Here is a 22,063-nt window from a genome sequence, read left to right as displayed (position 1 = left end):
CTTGTTTATCCGGAATATACTGGTTAACGAAAAGCGTAGTGCAATGGCGATGCCAGACCCCTTTTGAGATGTTGTTAGTGCGGCATCTGCGAATTAAATTGACATCTGGGAATTAAATCCAAATTGTAGAAGTATTTCAGTTTTTTAAATTGCAGTAAATACGCTTTACTAATTTATTGATGTTTAACAGTAGAAGGTTTTACTTACTTTAATTAATACTGTGATTTTTACTAGCTAGAATGCTGTTTTTAAATTGCTCTAATTAGTAACTAACTATCAAAGATTTAACCTCAAACGATTTTGGAAAAAAGAATATGTTTGATTATCCAAATGTTCTTTACCAGACTAAAATGCGGCAGAAGGCCGTTGTTCTGCCTGGCAGGGTGGGCGTGTCCGCAGCACCATATATATCTCCAGCCGGTCAGCAGCACTGATCGCTGCATATATACACAAGTGTGCACCGCCCCGGCATCCATCATCCGGAGGCTGCCCGGTGCGCGGAGGTTGACAGCGACAGCATGCGCACTGCGCTCAAGCATGTCCGAACACCACTGTCCACAGCTGATAATTCCACGGGCATTGTGTACGCGGTACGGGGGCGGTGGAAGCGGATCCCCGGCTCAACCCGGGGGATTCTGCAGTGTGTCTGTAATTATAGAACAGAAGACGCGGAAACAAACATATCGGGGGCGCCCCTCCGCACTCCCATGGCGATAACCGGCAGTGCGTTGGGAGAAACATGATTATGTGATAGGCTTCACTGCGTCCAGGTGGAATGTGCGCGCGGTAATATTGGTATTAACGAGAGTGAACAATATTATACGGGTTGACCGAAAAACATAAAAAGTTTAATTAAGGTGCTCTGTAATTAATCATGACGCTACTGTAATTACTGACTAATTTTTTGTGAATATATTTAATTGAAAATAATATATTTATTAACAAAAAAAAATGAAAATGGATTTGTTTCACTTTCCTTTGTAATTCGTGTCATTACTTTTTAAGGGATAGTAAAAATTTTTGGAAAATAATTTGCTTTCCAAATAGAGCATTTGTAATGTGAGATCAGAAAAGTTAAATTCTTGTCGAAGATAAACAGTGACAGTACTTGCATAGATAACACGAACTGTAATTACAGTTTCAGTGGAATTCCTTATCGGAATTGTCATTTAAAAAATTGCCGGTCATTAGTCATTCCATCGGACATATTTTTCAACAAAATGACATGGTAGAGACGACATGAAAGCAAAACGATCCATTTGTTTGTACACGACCAGGCCCCTATAATCACCCATCCTCCCCTGCGCACACAGCCAGCACCCCCAGCCGCGCTGTTTAACCAGCTAACCGGCTTACCAACAAGACTTTAAACTGATAACTATCATTAGCGCGATATTCCGCGGTACACAGTTTGCCCGGTTATGACAAATATGCACTGAGCCTCATTGGTCAGCCGCGGTTTAATAAGCAACCCGGATACGCATACTGCACCGCCATCTTCGCGACCCCGGCCGTACACGCTATCATTAACAAATTATTCAAGCAGACCGGAATGTTCATTGGATGAGGAAGATACGCGTTTATAACCGCGGCCTCATCAGTCCCATTAATCACTGGAATTCTTCCAAAGCGCGCGGGGTTATGGACATGTAAAGCTCGACGGACATGCCGATGCACCGGTCCGTCATGCGAGCGGAAATGACCACTGATCCATGGCCGTAATGTGGGATTAATCATTCGGCGGACGTAATTTATATTCGTGTCTGCGTATTGGGTGGATAGAGTGGTCGTATGAGATGTTGGCGGAATCAGCAATTTCGTAATCGCTGTCGCATTCCTTTCTGTATTTATTCGTAACGTTACCACGGTGCCGCGGAAATTTTTAATGGAGTTTTAATAACGGTTCCCAAGATGTCTGTCATTTTACGATCTTTTTTGATTAATGGTTTATCTATGAAATTATTTATTCAGCAACAAAATCGCTTTACTATGATACTAAAATTATTATAATCGAGCAAATAAATCTGTAAACCATGTGTTTTTTAACTTACATATTTGCTACTATCTGTAATTATTAAGCGGCATAATATTATATAAAGAATTAAAATAAATTTTTGCGCGAATTTTATGGTGTTGAATGCACGCTTACATGTTCGATTTTTATCGGTTTCTGTATCTTCTTATTTGTCACATGAAATCAAAGAGAATAAAATTATTATTCATAAATTGCCGCATCCATGCCAGAATTTGATTTATTTTCATGTGAAGCTGCATCCAGTTTTACGACAGCCTATTCCGTCGCATTACGAAAAATGACCTTGTAATAATATGCAGAAATATGGTAATAAATGTTATTCCATTGGTGTAATTAAATCCGTTTTACAACTGCTTAATATTCATTGTTCCCAGCCGCGTCAGTTGATCGGGTGTCGGCAATGGCGGCTATATGATACAGATTTGTAATGGATGCGGATGACAGGCGCTGATGTCGGCTGATGTTATCGACGCTGGCTCGCGTTGCTAACAAACATCACAACCATTTCACATTAATGATCCGGAAGTTTATGGGCCGGACACTGGGCAATGATTTTCAGGGGGCTGTGATTCCAACTGATGCCATCATATTCATCCTTACTCGCAGTACACAAAATCTTTGACAGCTTTACATTGTTGACCCGTGTTTCCAGTGTCCGCGTGCATCCATGCGCGCCTAACGGAACGCCGCCACTGTTTGCTGGAATTTCTCGGCTTCTTTAGATCAAATTTTAACGCCGGGAAAGAAGGGTCAAGATTATCATTAAACTATCGTAAAATTCCATAAAAGGCTTTCGGCTGCGGTTGACAATTTTTTCATCGGTGGCGTAACGTGCCGAAGGTAAGGCGTGCATGTTCAGCTGTTCCTTACCTTTGTGATGGGTTGTTTGGGAGTTTTGCTAACTTTTTCACGAATTCTCACAAAAGGCAGACGAAACGATGGCAGCTTATCGTATTATTACACGCTACGATGGCGTAAGACAAAACCGCTCAAACTGGCAGGATCAATAGTGCGCACGAAGAGACAGAGAGAGGGCGAGACACAACGAAAGAGAGAGACACACAGCGCCGAGAGAGCCCGAAGGCAGGACAAGAAGAAACGGCTTCAGCTGTCATTGGCAGGGCTCTATTGACAGCTATCTGCCATGCCAGTGCGCCCCGCTGTGCAGCGCTCTGACTCGACTGCTGTCTCCAGAATCGCACCAGACCGACTGCGGATCGGACGGTTCTACGGCTTCAACAACGGAAATTCAACGCGGCTAAAGTGTGCCAAAAGAAATCTATGGCTTCGATTTTCTTGGTTTTGTACTTTATCAAATTTCAGGAAACAGCTGGTTGAATACTGTAAAATAAATAGTGAAGCGACAAAGAAAAAATAAAGTTGATTCAAACAAACTGTAACGGTCACCAAAGATTTCTGTATGCGGAACATTTCGATCAACGCCGGTACAGGTAAAAGGTCACTGACAGCCGCAATATGGCCAGCAGCCTAGCACTAAACGAACAGAAAATATTAACCGTTAATAAAAATTGTGCATTAAAAACGTTTGCGATTCTCGATCATGCCTTGAAAAAAACCTGCTGTTGGTTTTAAAACATTAGCAATTAGCGCATAAATAAGTATTTAAAAACGCTTTTTCTTATTGGAGCCGGATCTAAACCGGGTGCCGAATTTGCAGGAAAGTTGATTTTAGTTTAAACGGAAACAAACGAAATTTAAATTCTATGGTTTTTGCACACTCTGATGCATATCACTGCAGCTTAATTAAATAACATTCGGATGAATCCTTTCAAGTACAGTAAAAACACTTTTTTTATTCTTAAGCCGGTTCTGAGCCGGGCTGCATCCGCTCCCAGCCCGCATTCCGCGCCGTCACTTTCACAAGAGAACAGACCAACCAACCGCTGCAATATGAACCACGCACTGCTCTGCCTACAATCGGCCGATATTGGAACAGAAGCTGCATATACGCGCGTTTCCGCGCAAACTTCTCGCACACACACTCACGCATATCCAACCGAAACAATGCCCATTTTTTCCTAAACACCGACATCTTCACTGCATATTCCGCCCATAATACACACGGTGTTTTGTGATCCGTACGCGGGGCGGTTTGTGCGTTGTTTGTGTATGTGACACAAAATATTATCATCTCGGAGACACACAGCGCAACATCTTCCGGTCGGTTGTATGTGTGTCGCCGCGCGCCATCGCGCCGTGTGTTTTGTTGTATGATCATGCCCATCCGTAGCACGCACCGTCATTCAGCGGCTGCCGCAGCGGCTACAGCTGGTCTTGGCAGTACCCTGCTTAATCCCCATCATCATCCCTTTGAGCATCATCCCCACCATCACCATCATCTCCAGCCGCATCCCACCGCGGTGGTGCCCAATATGAATACCTACAAGTGTAGCGGCTGCGAAATGGCCATCTTTGATCGGTATGTGATGACGGTGCTGGATCGGCATTGGCATGCGGAATGTCTGCGGTGTTGCCAGTGTAAATGTCCACTGCAGGAGCGGTGTTTCGCGCGCAATGAGCAGCTATTCTGCCGGGATGATTTTTTCAGGTATTTTACGTTGCTTTGATAGCCGATATGCATGTGCAGACCACGAAAAAAAATTTAATGAGTATTAATAAACTAAAAATCAACTTTAGTAATTATTTTGGAAGTCTCTGGGAAAATTGTAACGGTAGTCAGTTACCCGGTACTGAGCCACAATTCTACGATAACCGCCAGAAGTTTACCGTATTACAGCCGAAAGATGGACGCTTTACCGTTGCTTGCGCGATAAATTGTTTTGCCTGTTAGATATTTACCAGAAAGCCAAGTAGAGTTTACAATAAAAATACCCTGTGTTATTAATGAGGTAATAGATAAGCAATTGTTACTTAATTAAGTGCATAACATATCAATGGACGTATCGATGGCGTGTAAGTGCTACAAGCAGTCTTGACGGAATTAAGCGAATGAAAGAAAATTGCAAATCCATCAACAACTAAAGCTAATCAACTCGGAGGTTAGGAACGGCTGCAGCAGTCGCGCGGGCATTGAGCATGTCGACTCCGACGTGTTAATTGCTTATCGTAAATTAATTAACACGCCATGCAACACGCACGACCATCATTAAGGCCCGCAACAGCTGCCCCGGCCAGTGCCTAGTGGTCGTGTGCCGGTCCACGAAAATTTCTTCCAATTATGTTTCATTAGCACCAAACAAAAAGTACAAATTCTTCAGAAAAAAATTTTCAAACAAGCTAAACGGGCCCAGTGAAGTACATATCTGTAATGCACCGGTGTCGCTCATAACTTTTTTCCAACAGACGTATGGAGTCGCGTATTTTGCCGCTATACTACGAATACTACAATTTTTAGTCTCCGTATGATTCGCCTTTTATGCAAAACTTTATTCCTTAATTATATTTGCCCAGTTTAAATCCTGTGATTCAAAACAAAAATGATCAGATTTATGAAACTAGTAGGTCTTCAAATATATATTTGCGGACAATGACTTCAAATATTTGATTGGAGCTTCATTCCAGTGTTAAAGTTGTTACAGCTTTTTTTCGTCGAGCAGTGGTTTTTACAAGAAAAATCCTATAGTAAGCGAAAGGGAAGTCTTTCCAAAAGCGAAAGTCTTCGGAGAAATTCTCCGTGTTTCCACTCAAGATGCTTGTCTGCTGGTCCAGATTCCAAACAATTAAACGCGTCTATCGGTTTTGTCTTGTTGCGGTGATGGTGGAGAGAAGAATACTGTCCCCAGTCAGGCGCGCAAGACAAAAAGGCCCCGAGATTTCTATGTGCCAGTCAGCGTGTATGAGAGAAGGGATGCCGCGCATGGTCGGGGCGCAGAAATAGGGACTGCACTGTATGCACTCCGTCCTGTGCCAAAAACGGATTATCAGATAATCCGTAATCCTGAGCAATATTTTGTTAATCCTGCACCCTGCCACAACTTTCTTGCGCGGCCGTGCCTGTCTCTTTCGATGTGCTCATGCTCATTCTGCCTCATTCAATTGTCCATACATGAAAAAGCAGGTCGCTGCGTGTTTGATATCTGCCCAGCTGAAAAGAATACAGACAGTATTGTTCTTCTTCCCCCGGCGTATTAAAAGATTCACGGTCAAGCCGAATTTCTAATAAAAACCGGGACAAAATATGGAATAATTTTCCAGAATATCCAGTTTCGCTCGGCCAATGAGCGCGCGGAGATTAACAAGGACCGAAAGATATTGTACACGTGTCGCACTTAAAACTGGCAAATATTTGTACAGATACCAATCAGAGCAGCTCTTGTGTTATCACGATGATGCGATTGCAATTTGTATGTGTGTATATGTGTAGTTGACTGATTTTTCTTGTAGATTATTCGGGATAAAATGCTTCAGCTGCGGTGAGGGGATCTGTCCGTCGGAGCTTGTGCAGCGGGGACCGCGCGGGAATATTTATCATCTGCGCTGTTTTACGTGCGCGACCTGCCATAAACAATTAACCACGGGTGATGAGCTGTACGTTATCCCGGATGGAAAGTTTGTCTGTAAGGAGGATTTTAATAATGAACACCATCATATCAACAACCATCCGCGGCCGGGCAGCGTTACCGGTAAGTGACCTTTTGGGTGACCTTTGGGTTTATCACGGAGACGGCAAAGTAAACAGGCTTCCGCAATGAATTTGTTAGTTGGCGATACACTAGCGTCGGTTTACAAGAAAAGCTGTGAGTTGAGTCGTAAAATTGTCATTACAAATGCGTTAGATTGTGGTTTTATGATCTGTTGGACAATAGAAATATAGAGTTGAGGGTAAATTGTCAATTTATGCAGATGTGTCGGCGTCATAAAATTCCCGGGTTTCTGTCTGACTCTCTGTCGTTCTCTCTGGCAGTTTGCCTTGTGTAGTTTATGTAGAGTCGCTCTTTTGTGAACAAAACTTGTAAAATCGATCTAAATGCCAATACATTATCGACTGGCCGAGGCGCAGGGTTGGCGCGCGGTGCTGTACAACACTTCAGCGACACTTTAAGAACATTTTTTACGATGGCTCTGCGCGGGCGGAAAGCTGATCACGCTTGCAGCGCGCTGTAAAATATTTCTGCTTACAGAGTGTGGAATTTTTATGGTTTGTTTTGGAACCCGGAGAGAATATTTAATTCAGCATGCTGTAAAAATGGCAGAAATCCGTAGTCGTCTGTACTAACTGTGGATTTGCTGGAAATTGTACAGGTTTTCAATCTTTTAACGAATTGCTCTACGTTAATTATTGTAGAATGCGTTTTTGCATTGCATTTGGCTTTCCAGTTTTGTTGACAACTATGGAGTATTAAGTATAAACATTTAGATATCGAAATTGTAGAGTAGTGGCGTCGAGTAAGGAGGTGCTCAGTCTTCCAAACGCTTTTGTTAATAAAGAAACCAATAACGCAAAAGTGCAAAATACTGTTTTTTTTTGCTGTAAACATACGGTATGCTTAAGAAATTGCTCAAGAATCAGCCGTGTTGACTTTGACTGCAAGCCAAGAAATTTTTCTAATTAAGGACAATTAACCCGGTCTTAAACTGTTTGCAAAACGATAATCTCTTCGACGCTGGTGGCAATATACGGGCCAATCATCCACTCTAATAAAAAAGCCACCAAAAAGATAAACTGACAATTTATGCACTCGTCACAATGCCACCCGAAGCCGCGCGCCGACACTTTGCAGCTATTCGGCAATTTTTGATGGACATGTAGGTCAGATATTCCCGTACCAGCATGCACGCTGCTGTCTCTGCGGGGCAAAAAACGCTATACACGTCAAAGTAGCCAAGAATACGATAGGTACATCAATGGGCCGCTGCGCGTCGATATGTTGTGATTATTGTTTTTTTTTTCTTGAATAAGATTAAAAGAGAGAAAGAGAGAAATCGTTGACGTTGACGTGTGCGCAGTGGTTGTTATGGCGAGCGGCGGCTGCCTGTGTTTGTGTGTGTATGTGCTGGAATGGGCCAAACATGACACGGAAGCACGAATATGCATCCATCTCGCGACTGGCGTGCACTACACATATGTCAGCTTCTCTTTTCACTCATAAAGTAGCCTGGTTTTTTGACAACACTTACAACCCGGCCAAATTTTTCTCTATGCGCCGATGCATGCTGCGTTGATCGACATGTTGACGGCTGACAAGTTCATCGTGTTTTTCTCTACAACAAATTCCTGCTTATATGTAAATACCGTTTTTCCTGTATGTTGCATAGAACTTGATAGAAGTACTGGCATTTTTTTATTGTGTAGTTTTTTGTACTTTGAAATGGATATATTTTTTGAAAAAACGATGCACTCATAATAATAAACAATTTCAGCATTTTTTTGCCGTGTACATACACTGACATAAAATGCGAAATGCAAGTTTAAAATAGGGACAGGGATATTGTATTCAGGTATCAATTGCAGACTTCTCATTTGCATGAATGTTTGATTGTTGTAGTGCAGTGGCCCGCAAAGTCCACAATCCTAAAGTGCAGTTAGCGTGGCTTTCGATAAAAACTTCGCAGCAGCTTAAAAAAGTGTTTCGTAATATTTTTGCAATTTTTAGTTGATTCGGTATTTTTCCAAAACGCTTTATGACACCGACTAATTCAGGGAACAGTCCAAATATTCATATTGCCATTTAAAGCATCGGTAGTTTAGGATTTTTTAATGGCAGAATTTAAATCAGATCACTCCCAGTCATTTCGGTAGTGAGCCGTTAATCGATTGTTAACACATCATTTCCCTCGCGCTGCACAAGACCAGCTGGAAAATCTTGGGCCTCTGTTCACTTTTTCCTTTCGCTCTGTGTTCACCGAAATGCTGCTCCAACTGGGGCATTGTCCGGGTGGTGGAGCGATTGTTTTAGCGTTGGACAGCGGAAGAATCAGCGTTTTGTGTCGCTCTATGATCCCCTGTGTGAATGAGCTGCAGTGAGAAATGTGTACGATGGCCCGCTTTGCCTTTCCGTCAGACACATGCTGATCCATTCAACTGCGCTAACAAATACTTATATATTTGTTTGAATTGCCGCGAATTCTTTTCCCGTCTTGAGCCTTCACACACCATTCAAAAGCCGGGTTCAATGGAATTTTTCTCCGCTGGAGAAAAGCAAAAGGTCAAGTGAATTATCGGTGTAAATGGCCGAAGGAAAAAGGGAAAAAAGAAAATATTTAATGAAAGAAAGACGTATTATTAGTTTAGATTCTAAACTGGTGGTCGGTAAGGACACTGAGTGATTCAGATCTCCACAACACTACGTACTTCGGCAAAGTAATCTTAATGTGCGCCGATAATTGTCCAATTTTCTAGCGTTTCTGTTTCTGTAGTTCTGTACTATTTATTTCAACAAACATCGCTCTTTGTATAATTTTAAAAATTATTTTGGGACTAGAGAATACGTAACTGAAATATAAAAATTAATACAAACTGTAATTCAATATGATATAAACTCAGTAGAACGGAAGCTATTATTTTTCTAGAAGCTATCGCAGTTCTGCAGCCTTTAAATATTATTCTTCAAAACCTGTCATTTTTTAGTTTTTTCAATGTTTCTGTCAATTTAGCCAAATGTTTAGCGAGCATCTGCATATGAAGCAGCAAAGTTTGTCCAGCAGCGATATATCAGTGAAAAGGGAGAGGAAGAGATTGCAAATGGTAATCCATTGTGCAGCGCGTAAATATATCTGGGCAGCGCCATCGCGTCGCGCAGGCCGGCAGCTGCGGGTGCTGCCGCGGCCGGGCCGGGCCTGCCTGCATATCCCTGGGGACGCTTACGTACAGTTGTGCCACACATAAACACGGCAGTCAGCGACATCCCGTCCCGGGTCTGATTGCATTATCAGACGAAATCCGGGCTAGAATAACAGGACGATCTGTGCCGTGGTGTAGTGCAGAGAGAGGGAAGATCGCCAGCAGATTAGCCGCTAAATGCGCCGCCATTCTGCACACTCTATGGCCCTAAAGTTCCGATGGAGGATCTCTCCCATTCTTTCCATTCCGTGGACATTGCATATCAATGCGCCAAAACGGGGAAAGAAATATTTGACAGATTTTGTCCATTTATTGCGCGTGTATTTGCTTATGACCGTCATGGTACTGCGCGCTGACCTTTCGGAAAATGCCGGAGTTATCATATTTTGTAGTTTTTTGCCACCAGTGTTTGCAGATCAGACCGTGAACTATATAAAGTGACGACAGCCGAAAAAAGTGATTCCGCAAAGTGTTTAATTTGAATGTTCGAGAATTAGGGCTTTCTTTTTACGAAAAGGTCTGCACGAGAAAAGATCTTTGAAAACATGTGAGCCCTAACACTACGATACCTTGGCCACATGTACATATTAGAAGATGGAATCTGGTTGCCATCATCGGATTTTGTATAGCGCGCAAGCACGAAAATTACATGAGCAGCATCACTGCAAAATCGCTCTATAAATGCAGTTTAATTTTTCGAATTTGTCGTAAGTATACGGTAATCGCTTGGAAAATAATAAGAAACGAACTTACACTTGTTACAGTTAAAGGTGACCTTTCGTAATATATCATTAGAAAGCATGTTTTATACTTCAGTATACGGAGTAGATATCGGGGCTGTTTAATTTATTGATTTTTGTGGGGTTATTTATGCATCCGGCGGTGTGCCTGTGTGTGTACGCAGTTGCGCGGGTTTGTTATCTGAGTAATCCAAGGAACGATCAGCTGGCGTTATCGGTGTACAACATCGGCCATGTGTCAGGGAGAAAATGGCCCGTTCGGGGCGCATAGATTCTGGCGATCGGGGCTGCGGCGCAGTCCAAACACGCCCGCACAATGCCCATTATACCCAGCCGGCCCGGCGAGAGGAAATCAGAGCAATGGGATCATTGTGAAATATCAGCGTCAATAACTCCTTTTTATTTATACCGCAGTCCGACTATAAGCGGCGACGGCGCGCGCGCTCCACTTATCGGATTCCCGCACTCGCGCCGCGGTCGCGGCGGATAAATATCAATGTGACGGCACCGGAGAATGGGATGCCGGTGACGTACGAGTATATTGATTTCTATCGCTATTCAACAAGCGCAATGAAAACAATTAATTTTTAACTTAACTTTTAAAAAAGGCAGTTTATGATTTAATAGTGATTTTAAAGACGTAATCGAGACTTCGCATTGCAATACGGCGAATAAATTTTTCAATAAAAATTGTCATCGCCGCTAAGGACTGCTTGATGCAACGGTAAATATTTGCAGAAAATTAAAAACATATTTGCTCCAGATAAAATAATACAAATTAAAAATTTTCAGGTGCAGGTACATTAACACAGAATTTTTGCTTAGTACGAGTCATATTTTTGCAGTTCCTAAGTAGATCTTTTAATGTAAGCACGCCACTCCTCTACGATTTGTTCGATAAGAACTGTCGGTATTAAAAACAGACGGATACGCAGTACGCAGCATTCACTGCATCTCCCAACCAGAAACTCGGAGCAATTGTTGACGATTAGCCGCGGCGCACACATGACCTTTTATCCATATAATTCTCGTATTATCCAGGGGATTTTTGGGCAATTTGTTTAGTTAATCAAGTGAATGGTCCGGTTTGCGGGTCGTGACGGCGAGAAATCAATGCTACAAGTGGGTATAAAGTGGGGCTCTGCTCGCGCGAAGAGTGCCGGCGCTGGATGAGTATATTGTTGTCGAAGCAGCGCACTTGACGCGACTACAACCGGCAATGTATAGTGTTCCTCCTTCTCCGCTTCTCCCTGTGTTCTGTATCTTATTCATCCCCACTACTGTATTCACCATTCATCCCGTGGCAGGCTACAGTGTGTTTTCACTGTCCCGAGCCGTGCGCGGCCCTGCACACGCACCCGCCACTGTTTTCTATCAACTTCCGGGACAATCTTCCACTTTTCACTTTGGCAAACATATGCCCAGAATCAATAACTGTCGTTCCCAGTCACGAGCGGCCAGTTTTCCGAGTGTTTCTGTAGAAGAACTGGAGGTGTATTTCAAAAAATGTGTTACTGTTTGCGGCTAAAATTTGAATTTGTTAGCCAAATGAGATGATAGTTAAGTAAGTATACGAGCACGCAAATTAATGAAAAACAAATTTCCTATGGAAAGGATTTAATTAGTGTTTAAATCGGTAATTGTGTCAGTGTCAGTGTGTACATTTCCGTAGAATCGCTAGGTATAACGTATAAGGAGTGAGCAGGCCACTTCTCTACAACCGTTCCTGTGATCTCCAAACGTTTAAATCATTTTGATTGACTCGCAGGCAGATGTTCTGGAAATTTTTGGTTACATTGAAATAAAAAACTAAATCTGCACAAAATTATAAATTTAAGAATTCTAAACTTGACTTTTAATTTAGCATTGAAGTTTTGATAGAAGCATAAACAATGCGTACTGTTGCGCAAATGTTCCCAGTTGAAGCCAAATATTTGCTTCCCCCACACATCCACATTTTTAGCGTAGGTGGCATTTTTCATGTCGCCGCGCGGCAAAGAAAACGTTTTGGCAAGTTATGGATATGGATATAATACTGTTTAGCGGCTTAATGTTGTGACATGTGAATGCTGGATGCTAATGCGAACTGACAGCAAATTCATAGAGCTCCATCCATAGACCAACACATAATTAAATCATCAGCCGTAAACTGATTGGCTCCATTTCAGAGCCACAAGGCAGCCGCGCGCACACTCACCAGTCAGCGCCGGCAACGGAAATATTCAAGATGTAATTTAACTGACATAAATACATATTAATCGTTCCCGCGCGGGGTGCAGCTGCCGTTTCGATTATTTCTTCCAGAATGCACCCTGCATCGTCAAAGATGTCGGCCGACTGGGAAACTCAAAATATAAATAGAACATGCCGGTTTTGAATCGAATTTTGATTGGTCGGAAATAAACAACGCAAAAAATATATTTCACGTACTTACTATATACAAAAAAATGAAATTTAAAAAATAGAAGGCAGTGAATTCCGTTGTATAAAATGTTAAAACGTTCTAAAAATTTTTTTGCAGGAGGCGGGGCTTGCAGATCTCTAAATAAATGTGGATAAATTAAGGAAAATATTCTTTAAAAATACAAAAAATATAGAAAAATAGTGAAAATATGTTTTCGTTGCAGTTAAAAATGAAAATCCGTCGCCGGGCCTCGTGGCGTCCATTAAAGTGGAGAATCAGCGAGCGACGGACCTGGAAACCGGCCCGGAACCGGTGGCCCCGGTGGACACCCGTAACACCAACGGCAACGGTCGTTCAGCGGCGCATCTGACCGAAACGGACGATGAAGACGACGATGAGGAGGGCAAGCATAACGGCACCGTACCGACGGACGGCACGGCCAGCGATAAACTGGAAACCAAGAGCGCTTGCGGTGACACGTCCAGCATGGATGAGTCCGAGCCGCGCAACGATGAGAACAACATCACGGCGAAGCGCCGCGGGCCCCGCACCACCATCAAAGCCAAACAACTCGATCTACTCAAAAGTGCGCTGACATGATTAATTTTAGTTTAGTGAATCAGTGGCGCAATTTTGTAAATTTATTTTCAAAGCATCTTCCCACTTTTAAGTGCGTCTATAATATTTTTTTTTAAAAATCTGTACCCTAAGTAAATTTTTTTTGTATCTGTTTTCATAAATACAATATTTGTATTGGTCATTTAAAAAAAATTTGCAGTACTTAATGCTCATAATCAGGTGTATCTAACTGCATTTTTCAAAATTTATTTTAAATGGTTTTAGAATATTTATTTACCCTAATCAGTTTTTTTTCCAGTGATTTTCGTAAATGCAGTACTCGTATTAAAAATGTATTTGGGAGTTAAAAATAATTGTACATATTATTCTAATCCAGTATTTTTCAAAATTTCATTAAGCAAATGATGAATAAATAATTAAGTATAAAAATTAACTGAATAATTCATCGTAAAGTTGATCTTCCGGCAATAAATAATGCATCTGACTGGTTTTGTTATGCATATTGCAGACGCCTTCGCATCGACTCCCAAACCCACGCGGCATATCCGTGAGCAACTGGCACAAGAAACCGGCCTAACTATGCGTGTTATTCAGGTAAATCGAATCATCGCGCCAACGTTCACTGGCCCGTGAACACGGCACCGGCCTTTGTCGCTCAATCAGCATCCAGCTTGCCAGAAACAAAAATAAACATCAGCAAAAAAACTCCGCTTACGCTGGCTATATTAATCATTTCCTTGCTAAACCGTAATTCTTTTCCCGATCACCGCAATTTTTTTTATAAAATGGAAAAATTGCTAACGCCGTTGAGAGCGTTATGAGGAGGAGCAGGTGCGAAATAAGTTATGCGGAAAACATGCAAGTCAATAAGCACGCTACCGAAGTTAACCCGCACACACAGAAGCTCTGTCGGCCGCTGTGTCGACTGCGACAAAGCCGTACGAGTGCAAGATCCGGTTCAGGCTGACTGCCTCTCTGCCGCAGTCTCGCGCTAACTCTGTCTGTTTCCCTATCTCCAAAGCCTCTCTCTGTTCCGTCGGCTATATCAGCTGCTTTTGTCGCGCGGCATTGCTACGGCGGGATGCAATGTCCAGTGCAGCGGTGTGCGACGGGTAATTGATGCGGATAGACATTTGATAGACACTTGATTCGAGGATTAGACAAGCGGAGAACATTTGCGCTATGCTCCGCGATCCTCTTTTCTTTGGGGTGTCCGGAACAATGCCACTACGGCGGCATACATACATACACACTCTCGTGATACGCATCCGACTAGAACATGCACATCTCCGTGTACGGGACTCTATCATGTGCCACTGCCGGCACTAAACGCCCGGTTAATGCAAATAAAATTCGCCAAGGATCGTTGCGAAAGGTCAACAACTGCATGATGTGTGGGAGAGACAGCGACGTGTTTCCTTTCTCAATGAAGTGTCGAAGATTTATAAACAGATGAAGATTTCGGATAAACAGCTTCTGACACGCTTTAAAAGTTAAACATTTAAATTCAAGAAAAATTCCCGAAAAACATATTCCCGTATGGGCCGTATCAGAAATACTGATTAGTTTTATTTACAAAAAATTGTTGGTTAAACCGTTAAAGAGATTTTCTCCCACAAAATTCCCGGTTATAATATTATACGTTTAGCGAGGTTTGTTTAATTTTTTTTAATTTAAAACAAAATTCTGAGGACAAATTTAAAAGAAAAACGCTTGCTCGAACGGTTAATTTATTGCAGATTTGTTAAAATATTTTAAAAGCGTCGGAGTAAAGAGCGGTTGCGTAAAATTACTGCACACAGGCACCTTCTTCCACACAAATTACCGGCTTTTTTTACCGTGATTCGTTTATTTTTTAAAAAATTTAAATAGAAATTATGAGGGTAGCTGAAAAATTAAATAATAAATTGTTTGTGTGAACAATTAATTTATTGATAAATTTTTTTCCGCTTAGGTCTGGTTTCAAAATCGTCGGAGTAAAGAGCGCCGGATGAAGCAGCTGACGTCGCTGGGATCACGCCGGCACATATTCCGGCCGCGGCGCAGCGGCGTCCGGTCACTGCGGGATTTTGACGGGGATTCGGGCGACTTAATCGCCGGGGTGGCGGCCAGCACCGGGCCCGGATTCGCCTTCTATCCCGGTAAGTGAAGGTTAATTAGGAGCACTGGTCAGCAGCGTCCTATATATGTATTCGCCACTGACCAACACGCGACCACGCTTTATATTTAATTTGCGGCGAACATCGTGCTGACACGCTAACTGCGTTTCCGCTCCACTGCAATAATTCAAACGGTCAAAAGGTCATCGCTTGGCACCTTGCACCGGTGTTTATCGTAATCGACCTATAATTATCAATAATTTCAATGAACGATACAAATTGGAGAAAGAATAAACTTATTTATTTTTCTTTGCAGGTTTCAGTTATATAAAATTTTAAAAATTCAGTTTTTTTAAATAATTAAAATAAAATAGTGCCTGTCAGCACGGAATTAATAATTACTATTATTTAATTAGAAACGGCAATTTTGCAGCAAATAGAAAGAAATTAAAGAGATAAAATACAGAAATTGATTTGCAAAAGAGAGAAACTTTCGCCGTGACTTAATCAAGTCATTCAAGTGTGACATGCAATTAATCCCAAATTAACATCGGCCACTCCACTATGTAATTACACAGCCCCTTGGTATCATTTTTCTCGACACGGGCCGCGTGACTTCCCTTGTCCCGGCTGAAGGAAATTACCAGCCGCCGTGAGAAGTCGGCGGAAAAAACGTCTATGATTAAACGCCGTGTTTATGTATGAATGAGCGAAGCGGCGTTAATCAGTGCCGAATCGTAACACTTAATTGCGCGATAATTGGCGCGTTTAGACCCGGCCCAGGAACAATTTCGGATACCGTCCTGTGTAACAGTGTCGGCGGGGGTATAAATTGGGAGCTGTAATTGAAGAGAGTGTCAAATGGGCATCAACTATCACACTCGGGCATTATTATATACATTCGGACAGCCATCCATTAACCGGCCACTCCACTTGTGGTCAGTGCCGGTCCGGTCGAAAAAGGAAATTGCACCGGAAACGTCTTGCCGGGCTAAATGAGCGGCTTGAGTGTGCCCGGTTAACCTCGTTTTGAATTTGAGATGAATTAGGAGAAATTAAGTGTTTTTCGTGTATAAAGGGCACTTTATTTACTACTGCCTCGAATTATTTCAAGCACATAAATCATTTTATTTACAGTATATATATTGTAATAATATTAATGAAATGCTATTCCTTAATAAAATCTTATTTAGTTGGCTGAATTTTTTGAATTTAAAATTTTCCGTTGAATAGCGTCTGGGCCCATATATGCCTTATATACTGTAAAATAAAACCAGAACTGGAAAAAATTATTATTCAGTAATAAAAGTAATAATAAAAATCGGCCGATTTTTCTTAATTCGGCTATAGGAAGTTTACGCCGGTCGCTAATTTATCTCATTGAGAAAGTGGGAATTAAGCGAATCTGATCAACAATATTATTGTTATTATGTTATTATTCTCTGCCCGATGGTACACGCATAATCCATAAATATTGGCATTTTCTGCCGTTGATTGACCATTGTCCAGCGGCAGCCCCGAGAGAATGGCCCAACACACAGCCGGCCCGCGCCGTGCACGGCCAAGTGGGATTATGAGATTGGCGCAATCTTATTAAGCGATTATGGGGCAACGGTATTATGGCGAAGAAATATCTCTCCCCAATTATATATCGCCGGTCCGCCGAGGGAATGGCTGGCTTTATCCCACCCCGGATTAGCCAACCACCAAAGGGCCCGCGTCACCGGCATCCCCATTGAACGCACCGACCGCGTCTTCAAGGTGGAAGAGGGGCAAAGATAACAAAAACTATGCCGGCGATTAAAGATTTCTTCCGCGGTATCCGATCAGGCCAGCGGAATGGCTAAATAAACACACGGACATTGTTTTGCCGATTAGCGGGATATGGGAAATATAAGGAGACCAAGCACGTGCACTTAGGGAAAGGGGCTTAAATTTCACGCTTCTTTAATGACTCGTCAAAAGTCCATTAAAAGCCCATCATGTTTTTTGGCAGCGTGATTATAACTACTGTACAAATATGCGATTTTCAAAAAATAAAACCGTAAAATCATTTTTTATTGATTTTTCCCCCAAGCAGTTGCTTTTGTTAGCCTGAATTAATTTCGTATAGTAATTAAAAATTTTATTACACACCCATTATTTTTATTATTGATTTTTCTGATTTTTTTACTTTGATAAAAAGATTTTATGTCAGTAACGAAAAATTAAAACAATGATTTTTTTACTTTTATATTTGAAAAAATTCCCATTTTTAATTATTTTGATTATTGCTGCTTTTATTTCACACCGAAGTAAATTACTGCCATTTCAAGCGTGAAGAATAGGATTGGCGGCCCATTGGCAACCTGGGCGCGGGCGATATATTCCAACGTCAATCTGTGCAGCATTGCAGTTATTTATTCAAAGGCGAAATCCAAACGGACCCATTCTCCTTCCCCGCGCTGACCCCCCACGGTTATTGCGGTGAATGGCATTTTTCCGACACATGTCGGCGTTGCACAATAGTGGCCCGTTGCGCCGTCCCCCAGTGCGCGCTGCCCGGGGGGTGGTTGCCTGGTTTGCGGGGCCGGGATGTTTGGTTAATCTTTTTGGTCGCCGTCAAAAGACTTCATTTGACTTTAAAAGGCGGGCGGGCTACGCGAAGGCTGATTTATATGTACATACAGAGTATATATGCAACCGGCGAAATTGTTCACGCAATTATAGAGTCTGCGCGGGCGACGTCGGGAACCGGTGCAATCAACAACCGGGGTCACCGGGGCCGGTTTATAACGCTGGTCAATCGGGTGCAAGAATAAACATAGGAATAATATCATCCCCCATATTACTTAACATTTCCCGCATAATTTTGGTATCTTTACATTGTTTACAATTTTTTCCTTTAATTGCAAGAGATATTTAAAATTGTAAGTCGCATGTTCCTAAAATTCCTAATAATATTGGTCAGGAAATCTAAACCAGAAATTCTGTTAATGAGAATAACAAAAACTGCAAATTTAATTAAGTAATACGATGTGAAAACAGTAAAGGCAGTAAAGCATTGTGGTTTTATTAAAAAAAGTTTTTTTTTCAAAAACAAGAAGAAAGAATAGTTCACAAAGAAGAAACAATTGGACAATCGGAAAGGTTTTGAATCACAATTTGTACTGAAAGGATACCCTTTCCATAAGAACCACTGCACTACGATATAGCACTGGAGGAACCGTTTTGTTTTACCTGCAAACTGTAAAATCAGCAGTTAAAACTGGTACAAAATTTAATTGTAATTTCCAAAAGAGTGCAGTTGATCATGGGTATTTGATCAAGCGTACAAGTGGTCATTTATCCGCAACTCAGCGGAATTAAGTGCATATACACGGCGTACATTGCAGAGGAACAGCTGAGTAATTAAGTGCAGCAAGCACAACTGCCCACGCCGGTACTGTATATATACAATTCAGGGATGACGATGATTGTTGTGCCGGTGGCTGGATACTGTATATGTGTAATGAGGGTTTGTCGAGTGTAATGAGAGTAATGTGATCGCCAGCAAATCTGCTCATGTCAATAACTCCGCAAACCCATGTGCGTCCGAAGGCGCACTGCATCCCTGATCTTCTCCCGGCGTGTTGGACAGTTGTTGACTCGGGGAGAGTATTTGTGCAGTGCCGAACACACGCGCCATAGATAAGCAATGCTCCCGGCACATGCAGAGCGTGCACAGATTCAACATGACCAAACAAACCTATAGGCCATTGTTGACGGAGGGAATCCCATTTTTAAATGGCAATATTTACTGATGCGAGCGAGGACAGAGAGTTGTGTTGCAGCGCATTCTAGGCAAAATACATCTCTTTGTGCCGATGGTAAAATTACGGAATTTAATGCCCAAATGCACAATGAAAAATTTATATATGTTTAGCAAAATTTAATGTAATAGTAGGAAAATATGTATATTGATATGATTAAATGTATTAATATATGCATTTATTATACTGAAAATGTAAAATAATGCAGAGAAGAGTTTTTTTATAGTTTTTTTGTTATTGTATTCGTGCAATAGGTAAATCGTTAGCAGTTCACCGAAGTTATATTAAAATGCCGTCTAAGAGAAGGGTTGTGCCATTTTTACAATATTCCCGTTTTACCACATGCCCGAATTGCGAAGGAGTTGTGTTGAAAATGTATCCCGAATTAAATAACAATATGCCGCTTATCACGCACAAGCCGTCGCCTTTATGAATAATTTAACCGGAATCGCCCGAGTGGCGGACAAAAGATGTAGGGGGAAGAGAAATACACTATTGCGCCATATATACAACATGCGATATCTGACATATAAAATTAGCATTTTGACAGGCCAATCTGACACATGCAAGACATGTTATTCAACCGCAGATGGTACTGAGCACTGATCATGAGCAGAATGCTCTATGCGCCAGCATTGTGCAGCCACAAACACTTCCGTCGCTGTTGACCTTTACGCGGTCAGAATTTCGTGCCGTTTACTATGTACAGTTAACAGCACGGAGCGATGAATTTTGTAGAATATTTGCAACATTTACAGATTATCCGAGATATTTGTACACAACTGTACGTATTCAAACGGTGTGGTTGTGCATGTACGTGGTAGATAACGCTGTTGAGCGTAGTGAAGTGGCAAATAGATTAAGTGTTCCGCGTTTTCTGCTGCGGAATTTTCTGCGATACGGCTGGAACAAAAGCTGACTAAAAAACTTTTTTCGCGTTATATTTTATGTCATTTTTGGAATTTATATCTGCCGCTGTACCAAGTCGATTCATGGTCTGAATTTTTATCGAAGCAGAGCAAAACATATAATTATGCTGACAAAATTCGTAGTGAAATTCCGATTTTTGTGCAAAAAACGAAGCCGAATCAATAGAATGACCTGGTGTTTGTAATTCACAGACGGTCCCGGAAATCATCCAGGGGAATTTTTTCACGCTCATCCGGGACATCCGCCGGGGATGGGCGGTCCAGGCGGACTTTTTGAGTTCCATCATTTCCCCGGCGGTGCTGGAGGACGACCCAACAATAACGGCGATATGGGACATTTTGTCGATCTGTCGCCCAATGGACACGGAATGCCCGGTACGGATATAGATTATTTAATATTTACATTCCAAAATTAATAGTATCTAGTTTGAAAAATATTCAAAAAGTTACCAGTTGTCGATTATGGATACAAGTAACGTTTTCGTGAGCTGTTGTATTCTGTAGAAGAATTTACTAAAACACATTTTTCATTAAAAAAGGAATAAATCGCACAAGCTTGTTATAAATCACTGAGAAAAATTATTGTAGTAAAAACAAAAAATTGAATCAAAACTGGAACAACACGAAAAGACAATTTGTAAATGGACAATAATTACACCGTACCTTCAAATAAAAATTTGGTAACCGAAATTTGATTATCGCTAAACTGTTCCAGAACAAAAATACAAGATTAACCGGTAGTCAACGCGCTTAATGCCACTGTACTACAACAGTGCACGATATGATCAACGTCCATTTACGGGCAATTGTAAATACGGAAATTAAATGCAGTCAAACCTTGGTCAAAATGATTGTTATTTCACAAAAGTGTTGTTGAAAAAAAGTATCATGAATACGACATGTTGTTGGTGTCTTATCTAATGAAATATCCATCTGCAGGAAGCTGCCTGAACGAAGCCGCTTTCGCCGCCGCCGCCGCCGACCTGGTCTCACAGACATCCTCCCCGCACTCCCTGACGCCCGACGGCTATGCTCATCCCGGCTTCGACGCCCTGCACGCCAATCCCAACGGGCATACCGCGGGCGGCGGCCAGGACTCACCGGTCTGGCAGAGTCTGGCCATGGCCCAATAATCACACATACGCGAAAGAGATGGAAAGAGAAACTATAGTATTAAAGGTCACACCCCTTTTCACATACTCATGCAGCTCTGTGCACTCTTCAATAATTAATCAAAATTTATATCTCATCTGTATTCGGTACTCGTGCCATCGATATCGTGTTGGTACGCATAATCATTGGCAAATTTTTTCTTGGTTCCGTGTTTCCTTTTTCTACTAGTGTTGTGCAGACGGTTTCGGTCGGGTGCCGGGATGCTGATAATTGAGAAAAGTGTATGTAGAATGTTCTTGTCAAAGAAAATAAAACTGTTGTATAATGAGGAAGGCATGGATCAACAGTATCCGCTCATATTGGTACAGTTAATGGTAACAAAATTAAGGAAGATAAATTTGTAAACAATTTGAATAAATAAAAGAAAATTAAATCCCAGTTTTGACGACCATCATCTTCCCAGTTGTTTAATCAAATATAATTTGTTATATTCGTATAAACATTACACAATAAAAAATCAAGAAGACAATTTCGAGCATCCCGTTTACATTTATTGCCCATAATTTTCCCGATTTCGATCATCTTTCAACCGTTATACTACGGAATTTCTG

At 41.7% G+C, this 22,063-nt stretch overlaps 1 protein-coding gene across 1 annotated transcript; it reads left to right on the top strand.

The window, feature by feature from the left end:
• Nucleotides 1-3,997: 3,997 nt before the first annotated feature.
• Nucleotides 3,998-21,736, top strand: LOC129596801 (LIM/homeobox protein Lhx1-like). The gene is made up of 7 exons (XM_055494168.1): nucleotides 3,998-4,604; nucleotides 6,401-6,639; nucleotides 13,165-13,527; nucleotides 14,029-14,114; nucleotides 15,475-15,661; nucleotides 20,532-20,714; nucleotides 21,279-21,736. The coding sequence occupies exons 1-7, from the start codon at nucleotides 4,267-4,269 to the stop codon at nucleotides 21,470-21,472; spliced, it is 1,590 nt and encodes a 529-aa protein (XP_055350143.1). The 5' UTR covers nucleotides 3,998-4,266; the 3' UTR covers nucleotides 21,473-21,736.
• Nucleotides 21,737-22,063: the final 327 nt, after the last annotated feature.

Source organism: Paramacrobiotus metropolitanus, unplaced genomic scaffold (genome assembly GCF_019649055.1).
Source record: "Paramacrobiotus metropolitanus isolate TYO unplaced genomic scaffold, Prichtersi_v1.0 Parri_scaffold0000096, whole genome shotgun sequence".
Classification (NCBI taxonomy): Eukaryota; Metazoa; Tardigrada; class Eutardigrada; order Parachela; family Macrobiotidae; genus Paramacrobiotus; species Paramacrobiotus metropolitanus.
This window is presented reverse-complemented; position numbering and strand designations above follow the sequence as displayed.